A 15,812-nucleotide genomic window follows, 5' to 3' on the forward strand; every position below is an offset into this window, starting at 1 on the left:
TTCTCGAGTTTGCGCGGCGGCGTGGTTAGCAGCATTCGCCCGCCATTGCCGCTTGCGATTCTTCGAATTAAATTGCGTCAAACTTAAATCTGTCCGTTACATAAGATGATTAATGTCTCATACCCCCGTAAACGTGGCCTCCCCATTTCGACGACAAAAAGAAGCGAAATTCGACGCTGGAATGATGAGCGACAACGCAGCCAGCTATGGAAGAAAACGACGACGACGAAGGCGGGAGCAGTGGCACGAGCGCGTGCTGAGCACGAGCGCAACGCGAGGGGCCAACGAGCCAGCTGTGGAAGAAGGCGACGACGCTCGAGCCAATGCTGAAGATCATAGTTTTCTGCAGACACACGATTTCGCCTAGCCATATACGATTTCGCCTAGTCATATAAAGCATCGCTTTAGAAAGCTCTCTGCGGCAGGTGTTATCGCCATCTATCCGTGCAACCGCATGACTGATATCGCACGTGCTCCCACAGAATCTGTGATCACCACGTTTGCAGGCGCATCAAGTCCCTCAGAAAGAGAACTCTGGCCACTAACTTGTCCTGCAGATGCTCTTGCATCGCGCCCGCTACAATGCCGTAGTTGCCTTTTTTGGGGGGGACACAGCACAGGTGGCTGCAAGTATAGTTCTCGTTGCTGCATCTGTTAATTATTACGCTGAATTGTCTATTTTCGATGTTTATTCTGTTCTGCCAAAATAATTACTTCTTATACGAATTCATCATTTATCGCGTGTGTTTGTTTGCACAGTGTACCTACCATTTTTGACATGTGATCCCATTGGTTATCACGCTGAATTATTCGCTGCAAGATGTACCCCACCCCTTATGTAACACCCCTGATAAAGGGGCCTTTAAGGAAATAAACTGAACTGTGGTGAAGGACATGGGGGCAAATAAGTGCGTCACTCGCGCATAGAAGCGTTGCCCATGTGGAAGAGCTTATCAAGCTAATTACTTCCGCTGTCCTTATCCAGCACGGGAAGTTCGAATTCTTGCGGTAACGGGTAAGAGGCGTTGCTCCCGTAGAGAGGTCACGGTTGCAGTAAAGTAAGCACATCGTTACGCTGGTGGCAGCCTGCTGCCATGAATTCAACCATTCCAGAAGAGATTGCAGCTGCCGTAGAAAAGTCGATGGCTGAAGTCATGGAACGGCTTCTTGAAAGTGGGACTGATTGTATATCGCAAATTCTTTCCGCACAATTAATGCAGCTGCTGCAGGCAATTTCTCTATCTCTTGCAATGTGATAACCTAATGCAGTGCCTGTGCTCAACATATAAAATTGGCAAATGGGGAATAACGAAAATGTCACGCCTTCTTTCCATGAAAAGGAATAAAATGTAGCTGGTCACAGAAACTTGGGAGTCGGATGACGCATCGAGCATAGTTGGGTAGTCACGGGCCGCCAAAGGTCGCGGGTCCCCTATGAATGCTGCCTCAATTCTCGTCCCCATTCTAGACCTAAGAAAATCCCTAATGTCGCTGATATAAGACTATTTTAGGATAGAGCAATTGCCACTGTGGTGCTCTCACCACCCGAGGGCTGATGAGAGCGCTTCAGTGGATTGTCGCTCTATACTTGCTGCGTCAACAGATTTACTTCATTTCATGCACACATCAATTTTGTTCTGATATAATTTTACAAGAAACTTGGTTGTATGCAAGTCCAGAATGAGAGTAATGAATGGCCGATGAACGCGCACAGATTCGTATACGCAATCACCGCCTGGCTTGCGACCATTAACCCACCAGGCACACTGACCCATGCTTCGGTGATTTGTGGTGCCACGCGACCACTGCCTGCGATTTTGCTGATGTGAAAATCATATGCGTGATCACACACTGGGCATGGAAGCCAACATTCTTTTGCGCGGGGTTTGAAATGGTCGCATTAGACAGGATAAAATTGATTATTTGTTGTATATTCGAGGAATTCTCGCACTATATCGCAGTTACAGCGTCGCCTGTGAATTAAGCAAATGTGAGGCAAAAGTTTTTCTTGGTACTCTTAACTTAAGTTCAACGACGTAGTTATTCCGTTAGAAGCCATAGTGTTGCTCGTGCAGAAGAGGCTATCTTAGAATTAGCATTTGTTACCCACCAGTCAGAAATGTGGGATGCGGCCACTGTTCCGACAACCACACCAGCGAGGTAGATGCTCTGGGAAGAAGAAACCATCCACCTGTTGCGCATACCATGTTACACTGCAAAAGAAGGGCGTGCCGTTTAGAAACAGAACGCAGTTTGGCAACAAGTTTCTTCCCGTCCCTAAATATACTTTCGGGCCTTAGTTTCTGCATAAGCTGCCGCGTACCCATCACCTGTTATCGAGAGTTGTGCGATAAGTGCTTTGCAAGACTTGCGTTTAAACGGCTAGGGCATGGGGATGCAAGCAGAATGCCGAGCCCACAAGTACAACAAGGCATAACAAGGCGTCACTTGTACTTCGGCGGTATCTGAGGAAAATATGACCTACTGTTTAGTTTTGATAATTTCGCAGCATTTGCTCGCTGGCCTAAAAGTACGCTACGTTAAAATACAACATTGCATCCCATTAAAACGGAAACAAAATGTTCACCGACGATTACGATACACAAAATGCGAAATTTTAGCGCAGCTCTAACGTGTTTTCATTTCGCGATATATTTATTTATTTTTAGTCATTGCGGCATCGCATCGATCACCGCACCGACTGGCACATGAGCGACGCGGGGCGGTATGGCGAAACAGCGCTGGAGTTTCAAGCTGAAAAGCAGCGCCCCCTTGTAGACATCACGCGCATTGTTTAATCATACAAACAGAAGGAAATGGCCAGCGGCGGTACGTTAGGGACGTGAAAAACGCGTGAAAAATAATTTTTTTGCAGGCAGTCGTTATTCCTGCGTGGTAAATTTGCCACAACTAGAAAAGCCGTAATATACCCTATCCCTATCATATATTTTTTTCGTGATAACTACGAGCATGAGCGATGGCGACATTGGATTCAGGCAGGCGCGACCGCACGCCGTTTCAGCTATTTCAGCAACTTATCCGGCAGATATCTGTGTGCATTTTATTGTATTGCTTCAACGCTTCTACCGTAATCATATATATATAAATGCGGCTACTGGAAATGCCCTAGGCAACTCTCTACTTCACGCTTTTAATTCGCTCGAAGATCCCTCTCTCCCTCCCTACAGCTGGGAGGGCTGAACCGCTCCACAGCAAGAGCTGAGCCTTACGCCATCGCCACCGCTGGTAGCCCAGATGAAACACATTATTAGATACAAACAAATAAACTAAACACCAAAACCTAGGACACAGATGGACTCCAATAGTGACGGCTTGGACTAAGAGTCATTGTGTAATAAAGTTTATCGCTCTCTCTCTCTCTCTCTCTTATTGTGATATGTAGTCCATCTGTACCGGTACAAGTTTACTAGGCCAGAACAGATGCCGTTAAAGCCCATGATCATGGAGAGTTATTCCGGGAACATCAAGGCGGCGTCCTATGCACCTGTCGTTTGTGTACTTGTTTTTTTTTTTTTCGTTTTTCTTTCTGGCCTACCGAGTATGTGGCCAGATTGCTATACGAATGCGTAATTTACTAATACAGCTCAAATATTTTTTTTTCTTATTTGTGTCCCCACCCGACCGTGATGGTGTAGTGGCTTTGGCATTGAGCTGCTAAGCCCGTAGGCGCGGGAACGAATCCTAATCGCGGTGGAGGCATTTCGATGGGAGCAAAATGCAATAACGTCTTTGCATCGTGCATTGGGTGCACGAACCTCAGCTGGTCAAAATTAACCCGGAGCCGTCTACTATGGCGTGCCTCATTGTCATGTTGTACTTTTCACACGTAAAGACCCCGGAGCTAATTTTTTTAGTGCCCCCTTAAAGGAACAATGCCTCGGTATTTTTCACTTTATTTGTTTTTATTGTAATTCAAGGCTTACGACTTCCAAATCGTCAAAGTGATACTGTCAAGCATCAGAGTGCCCAAGTATAATAAGATACAATGGCTCTCTCTCTCTACACGGCAGTTTCAGTTTCGCCTTTCAAGTGCAGTCGCAGAAACCGTACCCCAGATCAACACGGCGCACCTCATACGTTTTTATTGGGGAAAAATCGTAGCGGGGGGCTAACGACGAGAAGAACGATGTTTATGAGTGCTCCAATTTACTTGAAAATATTTATCCAGAGTAGTAGCAGGCATTTGAACGGGCTTCGATAGCGCCTATATAGGAAAACGAAGTGAAAGCACTAGAATACAAGTTAAACCAAACATTGTCATCTCTTCTTTAGCGTGTTTCTTCTTGTTTTTCTTTTTTTCCAGCTCCAAGAGGCGCGCTGTACTTTGGAGGCTAACGGTGTGCTTGAAAACAATGCTACTGCGCCAATCTCGCCACGCAGGTGTCTACCGCGGTCGTACTCAAGGCAGGAATACGACGCGACATTTATTATGAATGTGTATTTCATTTCGTACACAAGTGGACGAGGCACATACAAATCTTACAAGAAGCCTTGGAACTTCAAAGACGCCACGGGGACAATAATATGCAAAACAAAAAAGGGATAAGGAACAGGAGGGTGAAGGATTCGTAGCGAAAGCAGACCTGCCCAGCCTGAATAAGATTGAGATATCTTTGTGTAACGCACCGTACCTCTTCAGTGACCGTTTTGCCGTATACACTGCGGTCGTAGACCCAGGATTCGCATGGTTTGCTGGCATTGGTTCCATCTAAGGTGAAACATTGAGCCGTGCTGTTCGCCCATATTTGGCGGCCGCCGCCGCTGGCTGTCGCCAGACTCCCGTTGAGTGCCTCGGCGCAGCGGAACTCGACGGCTGACGGCGACACAAACACCGGCATCATCATGTTCCACGTGACAGGAAGGCCTCGGAGAAAGGCGAACACGAAGATGACCACGTGGCATCGGGACAGCTTGTCCAGCACGGTGTCCACTGTGGCGGGAGCCATCTGCAGGCACTGAAACGGAACGTGGTAATGTGGGGTGTCTGAAGAGGCACCTTGAAATCGGTAAAACAGCGTTTTTTTATTCCGCCCCCATCGATCCGTGCCCTGTAATTGAACCCGGAACCTCGCACACGGCAGAAGAGCGCCACCGACACTAAGTCAGAGAGGAGAATTTCCAAGTCTTGTGGAATGCACATGAACTCCATTGTAACAATAGTACCACATGACATGGGTGGTATGATAGCACATATTTACTTCACAAGAAAACATCGATAATGAAACTTGCAAAAGTTAAAGAAATGTCGTTACAAGGGCCCCGCCTCAAGAAATAAGGAAGTTTAGATTGCAGAATAGTCGGCTCGTAAACTAAAGACAGACCATAAAATTCAAAGCGTCACTCACCTCCTAGATTCTGCGCGTCAATTAGGAGACAGATATATATAGCAGGCCGTGCTAGAGACAACTCTGCAACTACGCAGCTGGTTCAATGCAGTCCCCCACCCGTTCCGGTAGCTCAGTGGCGTTGACGTTGCACTGTTGCGCCAACGGTTGCGGCTTCCAGCCCGGTCCTAACGATCGCATTCCGATTGGGGCAAAATGCAAGAACGCTCGTGCACCGTCTATTTGGCGCACGTTCAACCACCTCAGGTGTTGAAATTGATGCGAAGCCCTCCACAAGGAGTCACTCGTAAGCCACTGAATATTTCCGGAGGTCAAACAACGCACTATAATTTTTTTTTTCCGCGCGGACCTAGTTCATTTAGTCTGGCAGGCAGAACGTGTCGACGTATATTTTAGACAAGCACGCGCATACTCCCTTCACGGCTCTGGGTGAATGCATGAGCGGTGTCTACATTAATAGACTGCGGTCACTAAAACAGCTGTCTCCCTCATTTATTTTCACATTTTAGAGTGCAGCTGTCAGGCACCCGTTCCTATGGCGAGCGAACGAGAGCAGCGAAAGATGGGTGAAGAGGCGCGAGGAAGAAAGCGGGGAGGAGGGTGCAGCGGTACCATGAGGCGAAAAACGGGGAAGTGTATGGCGAAAGCGTGAGAAAAGAGTAGTGCGGCGACGATAGCTACGAGATGGCGCGATAGTAGCGCGCGTCGTCGGGAGGTGTGTCGGCGGCGGCTGCTGTTGCTCGCGCCCCACGCTTCACCCACGCGCTGCCTCTCGCAATCTCCAGATTATCGAGGCAGTCGCGCCACACTTGGCTCCGTTTGCGACGTGCCGCATACGACAAATTTTCCGCGCATATATCGCGAAATGGAAACACGTATACAGGTGAGCTCAAATTTCGCATTAGTGTGGCACGAATGCCTCGCTAATAGGGAGATCGCGAGAGGCATCGCGTGGGTGACTCGTAGGCGCGACTCACATCAGCTGCCGCAGACAGACCTACGCTGGATGCAGCGCTTTGTTTCCATACCACAGTCTAAGAAGTTGCTTGGGTGACTGGACGGCAAGGGCTGGGCGCGAAGTGGAGAGGAGGTTTGAAGTTCTCCTTTCTACACATGTCATGAGAGGGCGCTGGAAACTTGTGCCCGCCTGTGACTCCGAGCAGCAGAGGAAAAACTGAACAGGGCCGCCATCACGAACGAAAATGGTAGTGACGATGAAACGCCGGCTTCCGGTGCGACAGGACCAGAAGTGCCAACAAAGCGCGTAGAATGCGTGGAATATGCAGGTTGGGCTGCTGGAAGGAGGCTCACCTACCTTGAAGCTATCGCATAGGCCAAGCAGGAACGCAGGGTCAGTACCCCATGTCAAATCCGAATCAAGCGGACAAGGATGACAAAGAGAAGCAGGGTGAGGCCCCATCAGTAGTGGAGGGTAAAAAGGTGACAATTGCCGGTTACTAAAATCTGTCTATGTGCTCAGAGGTAATTGTGGAGCGGGTGAAAGGCGACAAGAGTGGCGGCTGGGACGTTTACAGGGCAGACTTTGGACAATATCATGGATGATGAGTGATGACTATTGGATTCTATTGGCGCAAGCGCCAAGGCTATGCTAATAGGCTGCTATTCGTGGATGAATAATGAATATCAAAATGTGGATGAAACATGGCTGTATATAGGCCTAAAAAGATTCGTTGGAAAGTCCGCAAATAAATACGCATAAAAACTAGACCATGATACATGACAAGCTATAAAGGAATGATGTATTAAGAATAGCTGATCTACTAAAATACGTCGCTACGAGTAGCACTGATGCCTCACCAGAGTCCTTAAGCACAAAAGCCTGGGGACATGTGCCATAGAGGTTGCAACTATCGTAGCAGCAGCCTCTGGTAAGAGGACGCGCTACGAATCACGTGGGCTTATATCGCGCAATCAGTCGACATCTTGTAAACAAATTTAAAACTGATTTATGGTCAAAACTTGGTTCTGCTCCAAGAAACAACACCGGATGAAGGGGAATGTGCCATCGGTGTGCTATAAGAAAGTGCTTATTTCGTTCAGCCTCTACTTCCCGACACTCCACCAAAAGGTGCAGAACGATCAGCCTCTCACAACACCTACCACAGTGCGGAGGTTCACCACCAGTCAGCAGGTAAGAACATGTCCTCTTCTTAGTCGATAGAGCACGACATCAGTATGTCGCGCTTTTATTACGGAAGGCCAATTTCGTAGGTGCGGCTTCATCAAATAAAGTTTATTGGAGGTTTCAAGGTAAAAGATGGATTGCCAAAAGTTTGCCAGCTTATTGAGCAAGAAAGGCTTCGAGTCTGTGGGAGGGATAGCTACGGTACAGGCTCTCGTTGTTATGGATGTAGTAAGTTCATCTGCAAGCGTATTTACCACTGTGCATCTGTGCCCTGGCACCCAACATATAACGACATATTAGTTAGATGTGTACGTAGTACATAGAGATGAGTAGATGTCATTGATTACTGAATTTTTATGTTTCCGTAGAGACATTAAAGTTCTTACTACGCTTAGAGAGCCCGTAAATATAACAGCTTTTTGTAGTTTTATTGCATTTACGTGTTTTACAGCCGACAGTAACGCATAAGCATCCGCCGTAAAGATGCTCGTCTCAGTGTGCAGAAGATTGCATTCGGAGAAAGATGAGCCAACTGCTGCCTAAGACACGCCATCATTGGACTTTGACGCGTCAGTATAAAATTCTGGGCATGAGTACTTTAATTGAAGTTCTCGGAAGTGCATTCCGATTTGTTCCACTGGAGCGTGCTTTGTAACGTAGACAAATGATGTGTCGCATTCTATCATTTGCCACAGCCACGGTGGCAAATGGAGCCATCAGTGGATGCAGATCTAGTGGGACATTCATTTCCTAGCTCAGCATCCTCACGTGTAGTGTAAAAGGTTTTCTCATTGAAGGTCGGCTTTGAAATTGCGTGGCAGACGTCAAATCGTTCACCGTTTTATAAGACGCGTCTTCAGGATTAGATTGCACTTTGAGGAAGTATGTAAAGCTTATGTATGTTCTTTGTAGGTGGAGTGACCACTCATTGGATTCTACGTATAAACTATGTATATGACTTGTTCTGAAGGCGCCTGTGGCCAATAGAATGCCTAAATGGCGAACGGGATCCAAAATCTTCAATGCACTTGCAGCGGCAAAGCGATACACCACGGACCCATAGTCCAGACGTGACCGTATGAGGCTCCTGTACACGTTCATTAAGCAGCCCCTGCCACTGCCCCATGTCGTGTGTGCGAACATTTTAAGAATGTTCATTGCTTTCAAACATTTGGCTTTCAGATATTAATATGTGGAATGAATGTAAGTTTGAAGTCAAGTAAGCCACCAAGAAATTTGTGCTGTGTGTTCAGAGGTAAGCGCTGATCATGGAGCTGGATACTAGGCTCTGGGACAAGGCCCCTCTTCCTTGTAAAGAGGATACAGGAGCTTTTCTGTGGATTTATCTTGAAGCCGTTCTGATTTGCCCATGCCAGTAGCGCACCCAGGATATCTGCCAGGGGGCAGGGGTGCATTTTCGTGGTGGTGGGGGAAGCAAGCACTATGCATAATATGCAACTTCCTAGCTTTAGCCAAAGGAATACAACACCAAATAAAATGCCTAATAATTATAATCATATAATGACACCAAGGATGATGACGATGTCAATTTCTTCAGCGTTTTACGCAAAGTAATTTAAGCCTGAATGAATAAATAGAAGGCAGTGACAGAGAGTTTTTGTTAAGGAGGAAAATTCGAACTCAAGCCACCTGCTGAATTGTACTGGCATTGTGAACACAGAATTGAAGCTACACGTTGGGCTGGTGGGGCTGGACGCGTGGGGGGTGGGGTAACTCGGCCTCAGGGGGGGGGGGGGTTACAAAACCCGAAATCCCCCCCGTCGGTGCGCCACTGGCCCATGCTGAGACTTTGTTCAGCCCAAACTGAACGTCTCGCTAGCAGACTGAGATGTTACACGTTTGAAATCCAATCTGTACACCATAGACATATACTTAATAAAACATACTTCGTGGGATAAGCGAACGTAAAGAGTACATTTTAACAATAAAAATGGCACAGCTAAGTACGCCACCCTGCTGTACCCCAGCTTCCAGCATAAATGACCTAGACAGACCATTACCAATTCTAACTCGGAAAGTACGGTGTGAGACATAACTTTCAATTATGCTAAGCATGTTGCCACGGATACCCATTCGTGATATGTATCTGATAATGCCATAGCGCCATGTGGTGTCATAGGCCTTCTTTATTTCGAGAAAAACTGAGAAGTATTGTTTATGGGCAAACGAATCGCGAACGTTTGCTTCAATGCGCACAATATGGTCGGCTGTGGACCGGCATTCTCGAAAACCGCACATGTTGTTTGATTCTAGGAAATGCAAAACACGGCGATTTATCATTTTTTCCAAAAGTTTACATAGGCAGCTTGTAAGTGCTACCGGACGGTAGCTTGTTACCAAAGGTGGGTCTTTATCCTGTTTCAAAAGTGGTACAACGATAGCTTCCTTCCATGCCGCTGGAAGGTGTCCGGCTGCACAAATGAGATTAAAAAGTGCAAGCAATGTTATTTGTGTATCTGTGTGCATGTTCTTGATCATGTCATACATGATCCTGTCTGCTCGCGGCGCAGAGCTTTTGCAGACGTTCAATGCTGCTCTAAGCTCGGCAATGTTGAAAGGACTGTTGTATGGATCGTTTCTTCAGCCTTCGCGGTCCAGTATCTTCCGTTTTCCTATTTCTTTGTGTTAAAGGAATGTATGGGTATAGTGCGCAGAGCTAGATACATACTGAATATCTATTCCAAGAGCGTCTGCCTGGTCTTCCAACTTATTTCCTTGATTATTTACCAAAGTCAGCGGATGCGGTTCATGCCCCTTTAGCCTTCTGAGCGCATTCCACAATTTTGTTTCTTGGGTATACGAATTTATTCCGGACAGAAACCTTTCCCAGCTTGCTCTCCTAGTCTACCGTTGGGTGCGCCTTCTCTCTGATTTAGACAGCTTTAATTGAGCAAGGTTTTCTGCAGTTGGGTATCGACGCAGAATTCCCCATGCTTTGTTTTGCTTCTTCCGAGCTTGTCTGCAGTCATCATTCCACCAAGGAACTCGTCTTCCACGTGAACTGCATTTACTTTGAGGAATGGACTTTTCTGCAGCGTCAATAATAAAAGCGGTAAAATATGATACAGCATGATCTATACTAAAATTACTCATAAAATCTCGTGATAAGTACGTGGATTCACTAAAACACTTCCAGTCAGCTGAAGCTAGTTTCCAGCGAGGCACAAGCGGAGGGGCGGATGTTGGGCCACTAAGTTTAGGGTTACTGGGAAGTGATCACTTCCGAATGGGTGTTTGATTACACGCCATTCTAAATCATGGAAAAGAGAGACAGAGCCATCGACCGGTCTATGGATGAATATGAATTATGATGGCTATTGTAATACGTTGGTTCCTTCATATTGAAGATGCACGCACCGGAGTTCACAAGAAAGTTTTCTTTAAGTCGACCTCTCGGGTCACATCGCGAGCCTCCCCACTACATGTTGTGAGCGTTCTACATGGTCGAGCGTCTCACAACGCTCAAGTCCCGCTCTTTTATCCCTTTCGTTTCCCTCTTTCACTCGACGAGGGAATCCACTATAGTTATTTTAGCCAATGACAATGTTGGGCCAGTTCGTAAACTCCCGCCCATCATGTGGCATCGTTTCCCGCCGGGCTCCGCTTCCAATCTTGCCTGATCGCCCCCGCACACAGGCAACAGTTAGCCACCTCTCCGAATTAGCCGCCTCTCCGCGGCGGTCAGTTCGCGGAAGCCACCATTTCCAGGGAGGGTGGTGGCTGTTGTCTCGGAAGGGGGCTCCAGGTTGGCGCGTCACAGTCGGCGTCGGGCCTCATCGCAGTTCGTGCGGGCGCTGGTACTTCACGGAAACACACCAATGGCGACGTTGCCGTTTCACCTACGCACGAGGGCGAGGACCCATTGCACTCTGGGGGCTAACTGCTCATCCATCAGTCCCAGGTGACTGACGGTGACACTTCCCGGCCGCGAGAAACGACAAGCGTGAAGAGCACTTGATAAGTTCACGCCTGTCGATGAGGCCTCCTTTGTCCCGAAGGACCGCCAGACACGACGCGTGGGAGGGTCCAACCCCCGTGTGCTCAGGTACGTGGTGGCGCAACTCACCAAACGCCTCCTTGCGCAGACGCCCCTGCAGGGCCGTCTGGAGGATTCCATGTTGAAAAGCTACAGACTTGTCTACAACTATTGCTACACCACCGCACAAGGCGACAGCGTCGTCTCGGTCTTTCCGGAAAATGGCGTGTTGCCGGAGAAAGTTGGATTGTGTAAATTTAGCGTGTGTCTCTTGAACACAAAGCACCTTAGGATTAAACCTGTGTAGGATTTATTGACGTCATCGAGGGTTTAAGCCCAGACCGCACGTACGCTTGCGGACGCGCGTAAGCTCGCGTCTACGCGCCTTGCGGTTGCCACTCACTTCCACTCACGCTCACTCGCACTCATCTGCACTCACACTTACCGGCGCTCACTCGCATTCACTTCTACTCACCTCCACTCACTCGCACTCGCACTCACGCCTTTGAAATGAATGCGAGTGTGAGTGAGTGCACTCATGAGAGTATGTGCCGATCTATACCGCTCACAATTCGTGTATATTCATAACGAAGGTTCCAATTTAGCACCTGTTGCATCGGGAGTGCGCCAAGGCAGTGTTTTGGACCCAGTTTTATAAAGATTTGCCTTCTCGATTACATGGTAACATCTGTCTATTCGCTGACTATTGTATTTCGTACCGCGAAATTAATCGCAATGATTATCACCATATACGAAATTCTGCCTTTTCTTGGTGTCAGCAGTGGCAGATGACTCTAAATGCCCAAAATCTGTAACGCTAACGGTAAGTAGAAAAAAACAGATATCTGATTTTACTTACATTATTGATGACACAACTCTCACTAGTGCATTTCAGCGTAAATATTTAGGTGTCACTTTAACACACGCTATAACGTCAAATCCTAATGTCTGGTGCACAAAGGAGCGTATTAGGACAGCTGTTGTTCTTAATTTATATTAATAGCATCGTTGAAGATATTACATCTTTCATTCAGGTATTTACAGATCATGGCATACTGTATAGGGTAATCAGATCACGGACAGGTGCCGATACATTGCAGAGTGGCTTGCTTACAATATTGCTATGGTGTCAAAAACGCAACATGAGCCTAAACGTCCGGCAATGCTGCTGCATAGCATTCACCAACCGTGGAGACAAATTACACCGCTAACAACTCAATAATTAACAACGAGTTCGACAAAAGTAACTTGGCATCTACTTTTCTGACACCTTAAAGTGGAATAAGCACATCCAAGTTACAGGGACAAAGGTGTTATTTTTTTTACGGAGGAATTTTAAGCAGGCTCCACAAACCGTAAAACAAACACTTCACTTTTTCTATTTAAGATCCACTCTAGATTATACTTGTGCAATTTGGGATCATCATCAGTACCTTATCGATAGACTGGAAAAAGTGCAAAATCCAGCAGCTAGATTTGTAATAACTATATTTCATTTAAAATTTCTCTGAAATAAAAAGTACAGTGGGATGAGAGCCATTAACCATAAGAAGGCAGAAAGTTCGGCTTAAATTTCTACATAATACTTATTATAACAAGAATGCCATCAATCCCCACGAATACCTACCAGACCCGACGTACGTTTTGCTTTGTCCAGATAATTTACGAAAAAAATTAGAATACCCGCTCAAAACGCACACTTTTCGTGGTTCGTTCTTCGTAAGGACCATACAAAAATGGAACCGGTTCCCAGACGATATCGTTAGAAAAAGTAATAATGAACTCTTTTTGTGTTCCCTATGATAACGTCGACATCAATGGAATTATTCCCCCGAAGTGGCTTAACTTATGAGAATGTATGTTTGGGGTAATTTTTTATATTCCGTACAATCTTGAATAATTTGCGTTGTTTTGTTATTTTTCGTTATGTATCTTGTACAACAACCTAGTGCTATTTCTGTTATGTTGTGATTCATGTCACCCCCCCCCCCCCCTCAGCGCACGTCTACGCAATGCCTTGTGCCGATTTGGGTAAAGTGTAAATAAGTAAATAATGCAAAGGCAACGAACAGAGCAGAGCGTTCCTGAAGTGGCATTTTTCTGTGTAGCTTCATAAAAGAAACAGGAGTCATAATTTTGTTCTCTTTGTACGTCTAAAACGGCCGTTCTCTCTTTATTCTCTTACTTATGGGCGGGCAAATCGCGATGTAGTTAAGCTACTAAAAAATCGGTTATTTGCCTGATTTATTTCATGCTGTGCAGCCACTTTTTATAAGATTCAAACACGGTCACCTAATCTGTTTTGAGTCGCAGCACTTTCTTTTTACCCGTCGCCTTTCTGAGAATAATACGTGTGCATTGCACAATGCTCTTTAAAGGAGAATTCTACGCTATTGAGATAGCAAACCCAGCTTCCATTGCTTGAATATCACGTAAGGTGAGCTTTTTCGCCTTATTCGTTCACTTGTGCAATTTGGTATTTACAGATCGTTCCCGACGCGCGCTCTTTCTCTCTTCAGCCATGGATGATAACGGTCGCTTCTGATAACGGCGCGCCCGCTACGGATGAAAAGGCAACTGTGGCAGCTCAACTGCAAGCGGAGTCGACCCTCCCAGACGACGTATGGTATAAATGTCATTTCGTCTTCCCTTGTAAGTCCAAATTGTTTTTGTTTTTTGTTTTTATTTCAATATTCTGTCAGCACCGTGAAACATGAACGTGCACGATATGTTGGATTTACAAGAATACGTTGTATGCACAAGAACACTGTAGTGGGCGGATTGGAATACGTTCACTGTATGCAGGAGAGACTATACACAATCGCTGTCTTACAACTGAAGCTTTATTGACACGTCAAAAGTAAACACACAGAGGCAAATACTAAATAAAAAACACCAATAGCGGGAGCAAAACGAACTAAATTAAAAACAAAAAAGTGTAAGTACGGTACACATGTCGTTACCTATCCTTAAAGTGTGCACATTCACTTTACGGTAAAGATGGATGGTTTACGCGCACACTCCTACGCGCGCTTCTGGGTCAGATGAACTTCAGCTACCTCTCGTGTACACTGATCTTTGTGTCTCATAATGATGCTCGTGTTTGCAATAGCTTGTGCGCAACCGCAAAAAAATGCAACTGCTTGATAAATGGGAACATTGTGCGCTTTTTGAGGTGTTGTAGTGTTATTCAAGCTGACATTGCACCATTTCCCGGTCTGGGCCCGGTCTGGACGACACCAACATCACAGGGTACAAATCTGGAGGAGTGTTTTACTGTATACCCACTATTCTGATGCCCTGCCCTGCATTCAACCCTTCTTTGAATGGCCACAAAAATATGGCCTTGTTTTTGACAAAAAAGACCAGGTCAGCATCGTACCTACTGGTACTCTTTTTGAGGTGGTGTCACATCGCGTGCAGATAGGTCTTAAGCACATATTTGTGCTTCTTTAGTGCTTCGGCAGATTCCTCAGTGCATTTTCTTCAAGCGGCTTTTTTTCCTTTATCCGTGTTATTTCGTTGAGCTGCTACACATTGAAAACAGGGTTTCCCAGAACATGCGCTACTGTTGAAGAGTCTTGTAGAACGCGCGCTTATTTAACGCAGTGTGAAGCCACCATGCATACTATAGCAACACACAAAAACTTCACACAATACGCCACGAAAATCACTGCTTTTACCGCAAGAAACACCCACTCACCTCGTTCACGCCGAGGCGCAGACTCGTCGGCAATTGTAAAAGAACGTGCGTTGCTGATGACCCCGCCGACAGTACGTTTTATCGCGCTGCTCCTTGTACTGTTTTGTGTGCTGTCGCTTCTATAAACGTTATCGCAAATTCTTGGTGGAACCGGGGTGCTAGGCGGTGTTCGGCGAGCCCTTCTGAACTTTGCCGGTAGGGGCGAAACAACCCCCCCCCCCTCCCACCACCCCTCCGCCCCGTGCGCCCGAATTTTGCCATTGCCAAGCTTCTGCCATCCACATCTGAGGTTTCTTTCAAGTTATCTCTAACTTTTCACTCGTTGCCTCTTTCAGTTGACTGAAAGCTTGCCATATAGTGCCGTTAGTGCCGGGGGCATGCGTAAACCAAGAGTCAGAAGAAGACGATTTCACGTGTGAAGGTGGATTCGGTCTCGACAGCCATCTGCATATGTATCGTTGACTCTCTTGTAAATAGTGTAAGTGCATCTTTACATGTGACTTCCGCATCGTAACAAATTGGTGGAGGTGCGGGCAATACTTCCGCTTATTCCAGCGAATACTGTTAACAGACGGAAAAGCGCACTGAGGAACAATTTTA

General features: G+C 46.4%; 1 protein-coding gene across 1 annotated transcript in view; it reads right to left on the reverse strand.

Annotated features, from left to right (window-relative positions):
* The window catches only part of LOC119458362 (organic cation transporter protein), a 207,726-nt gene extending 192,493 nt beyond the window's left edge, over window positions 1-15,233 (reverse strand). Inside the window, exons 1-2 of the mRNA XM_049671124.1 lie at window positions 15,213-15,233; window positions 4,653-4,976 (exon numbers count right to left, since the gene is read on the reverse strand). Of these exons, the coding sequence (XP_049527081.1) occupies window positions 4,653-4,967 (315 nt within the window). The 5' untranslated portion in view covers window positions 4,968-4,976; window positions 15,213-15,233. The remainder of the gene's footprint in view (window positions 1-4,652; window positions 4,977-15,212) is intronic.
* Window positions 15,234-15,812: the final 579 nt, after the last annotated feature.

This window comes from Dermacentor silvarum, chromosome 7, assembly GCF_013339745.2.
Source record: "Dermacentor silvarum isolate Dsil-2018 chromosome 7, BIME_Dsil_1.4, whole genome shotgun sequence".
Lineage (NCBI taxonomy): Eukaryota > Metazoa > Arthropoda > Arachnida > Ixodida > Ixodidae > Dermacentor > Dermacentor silvarum.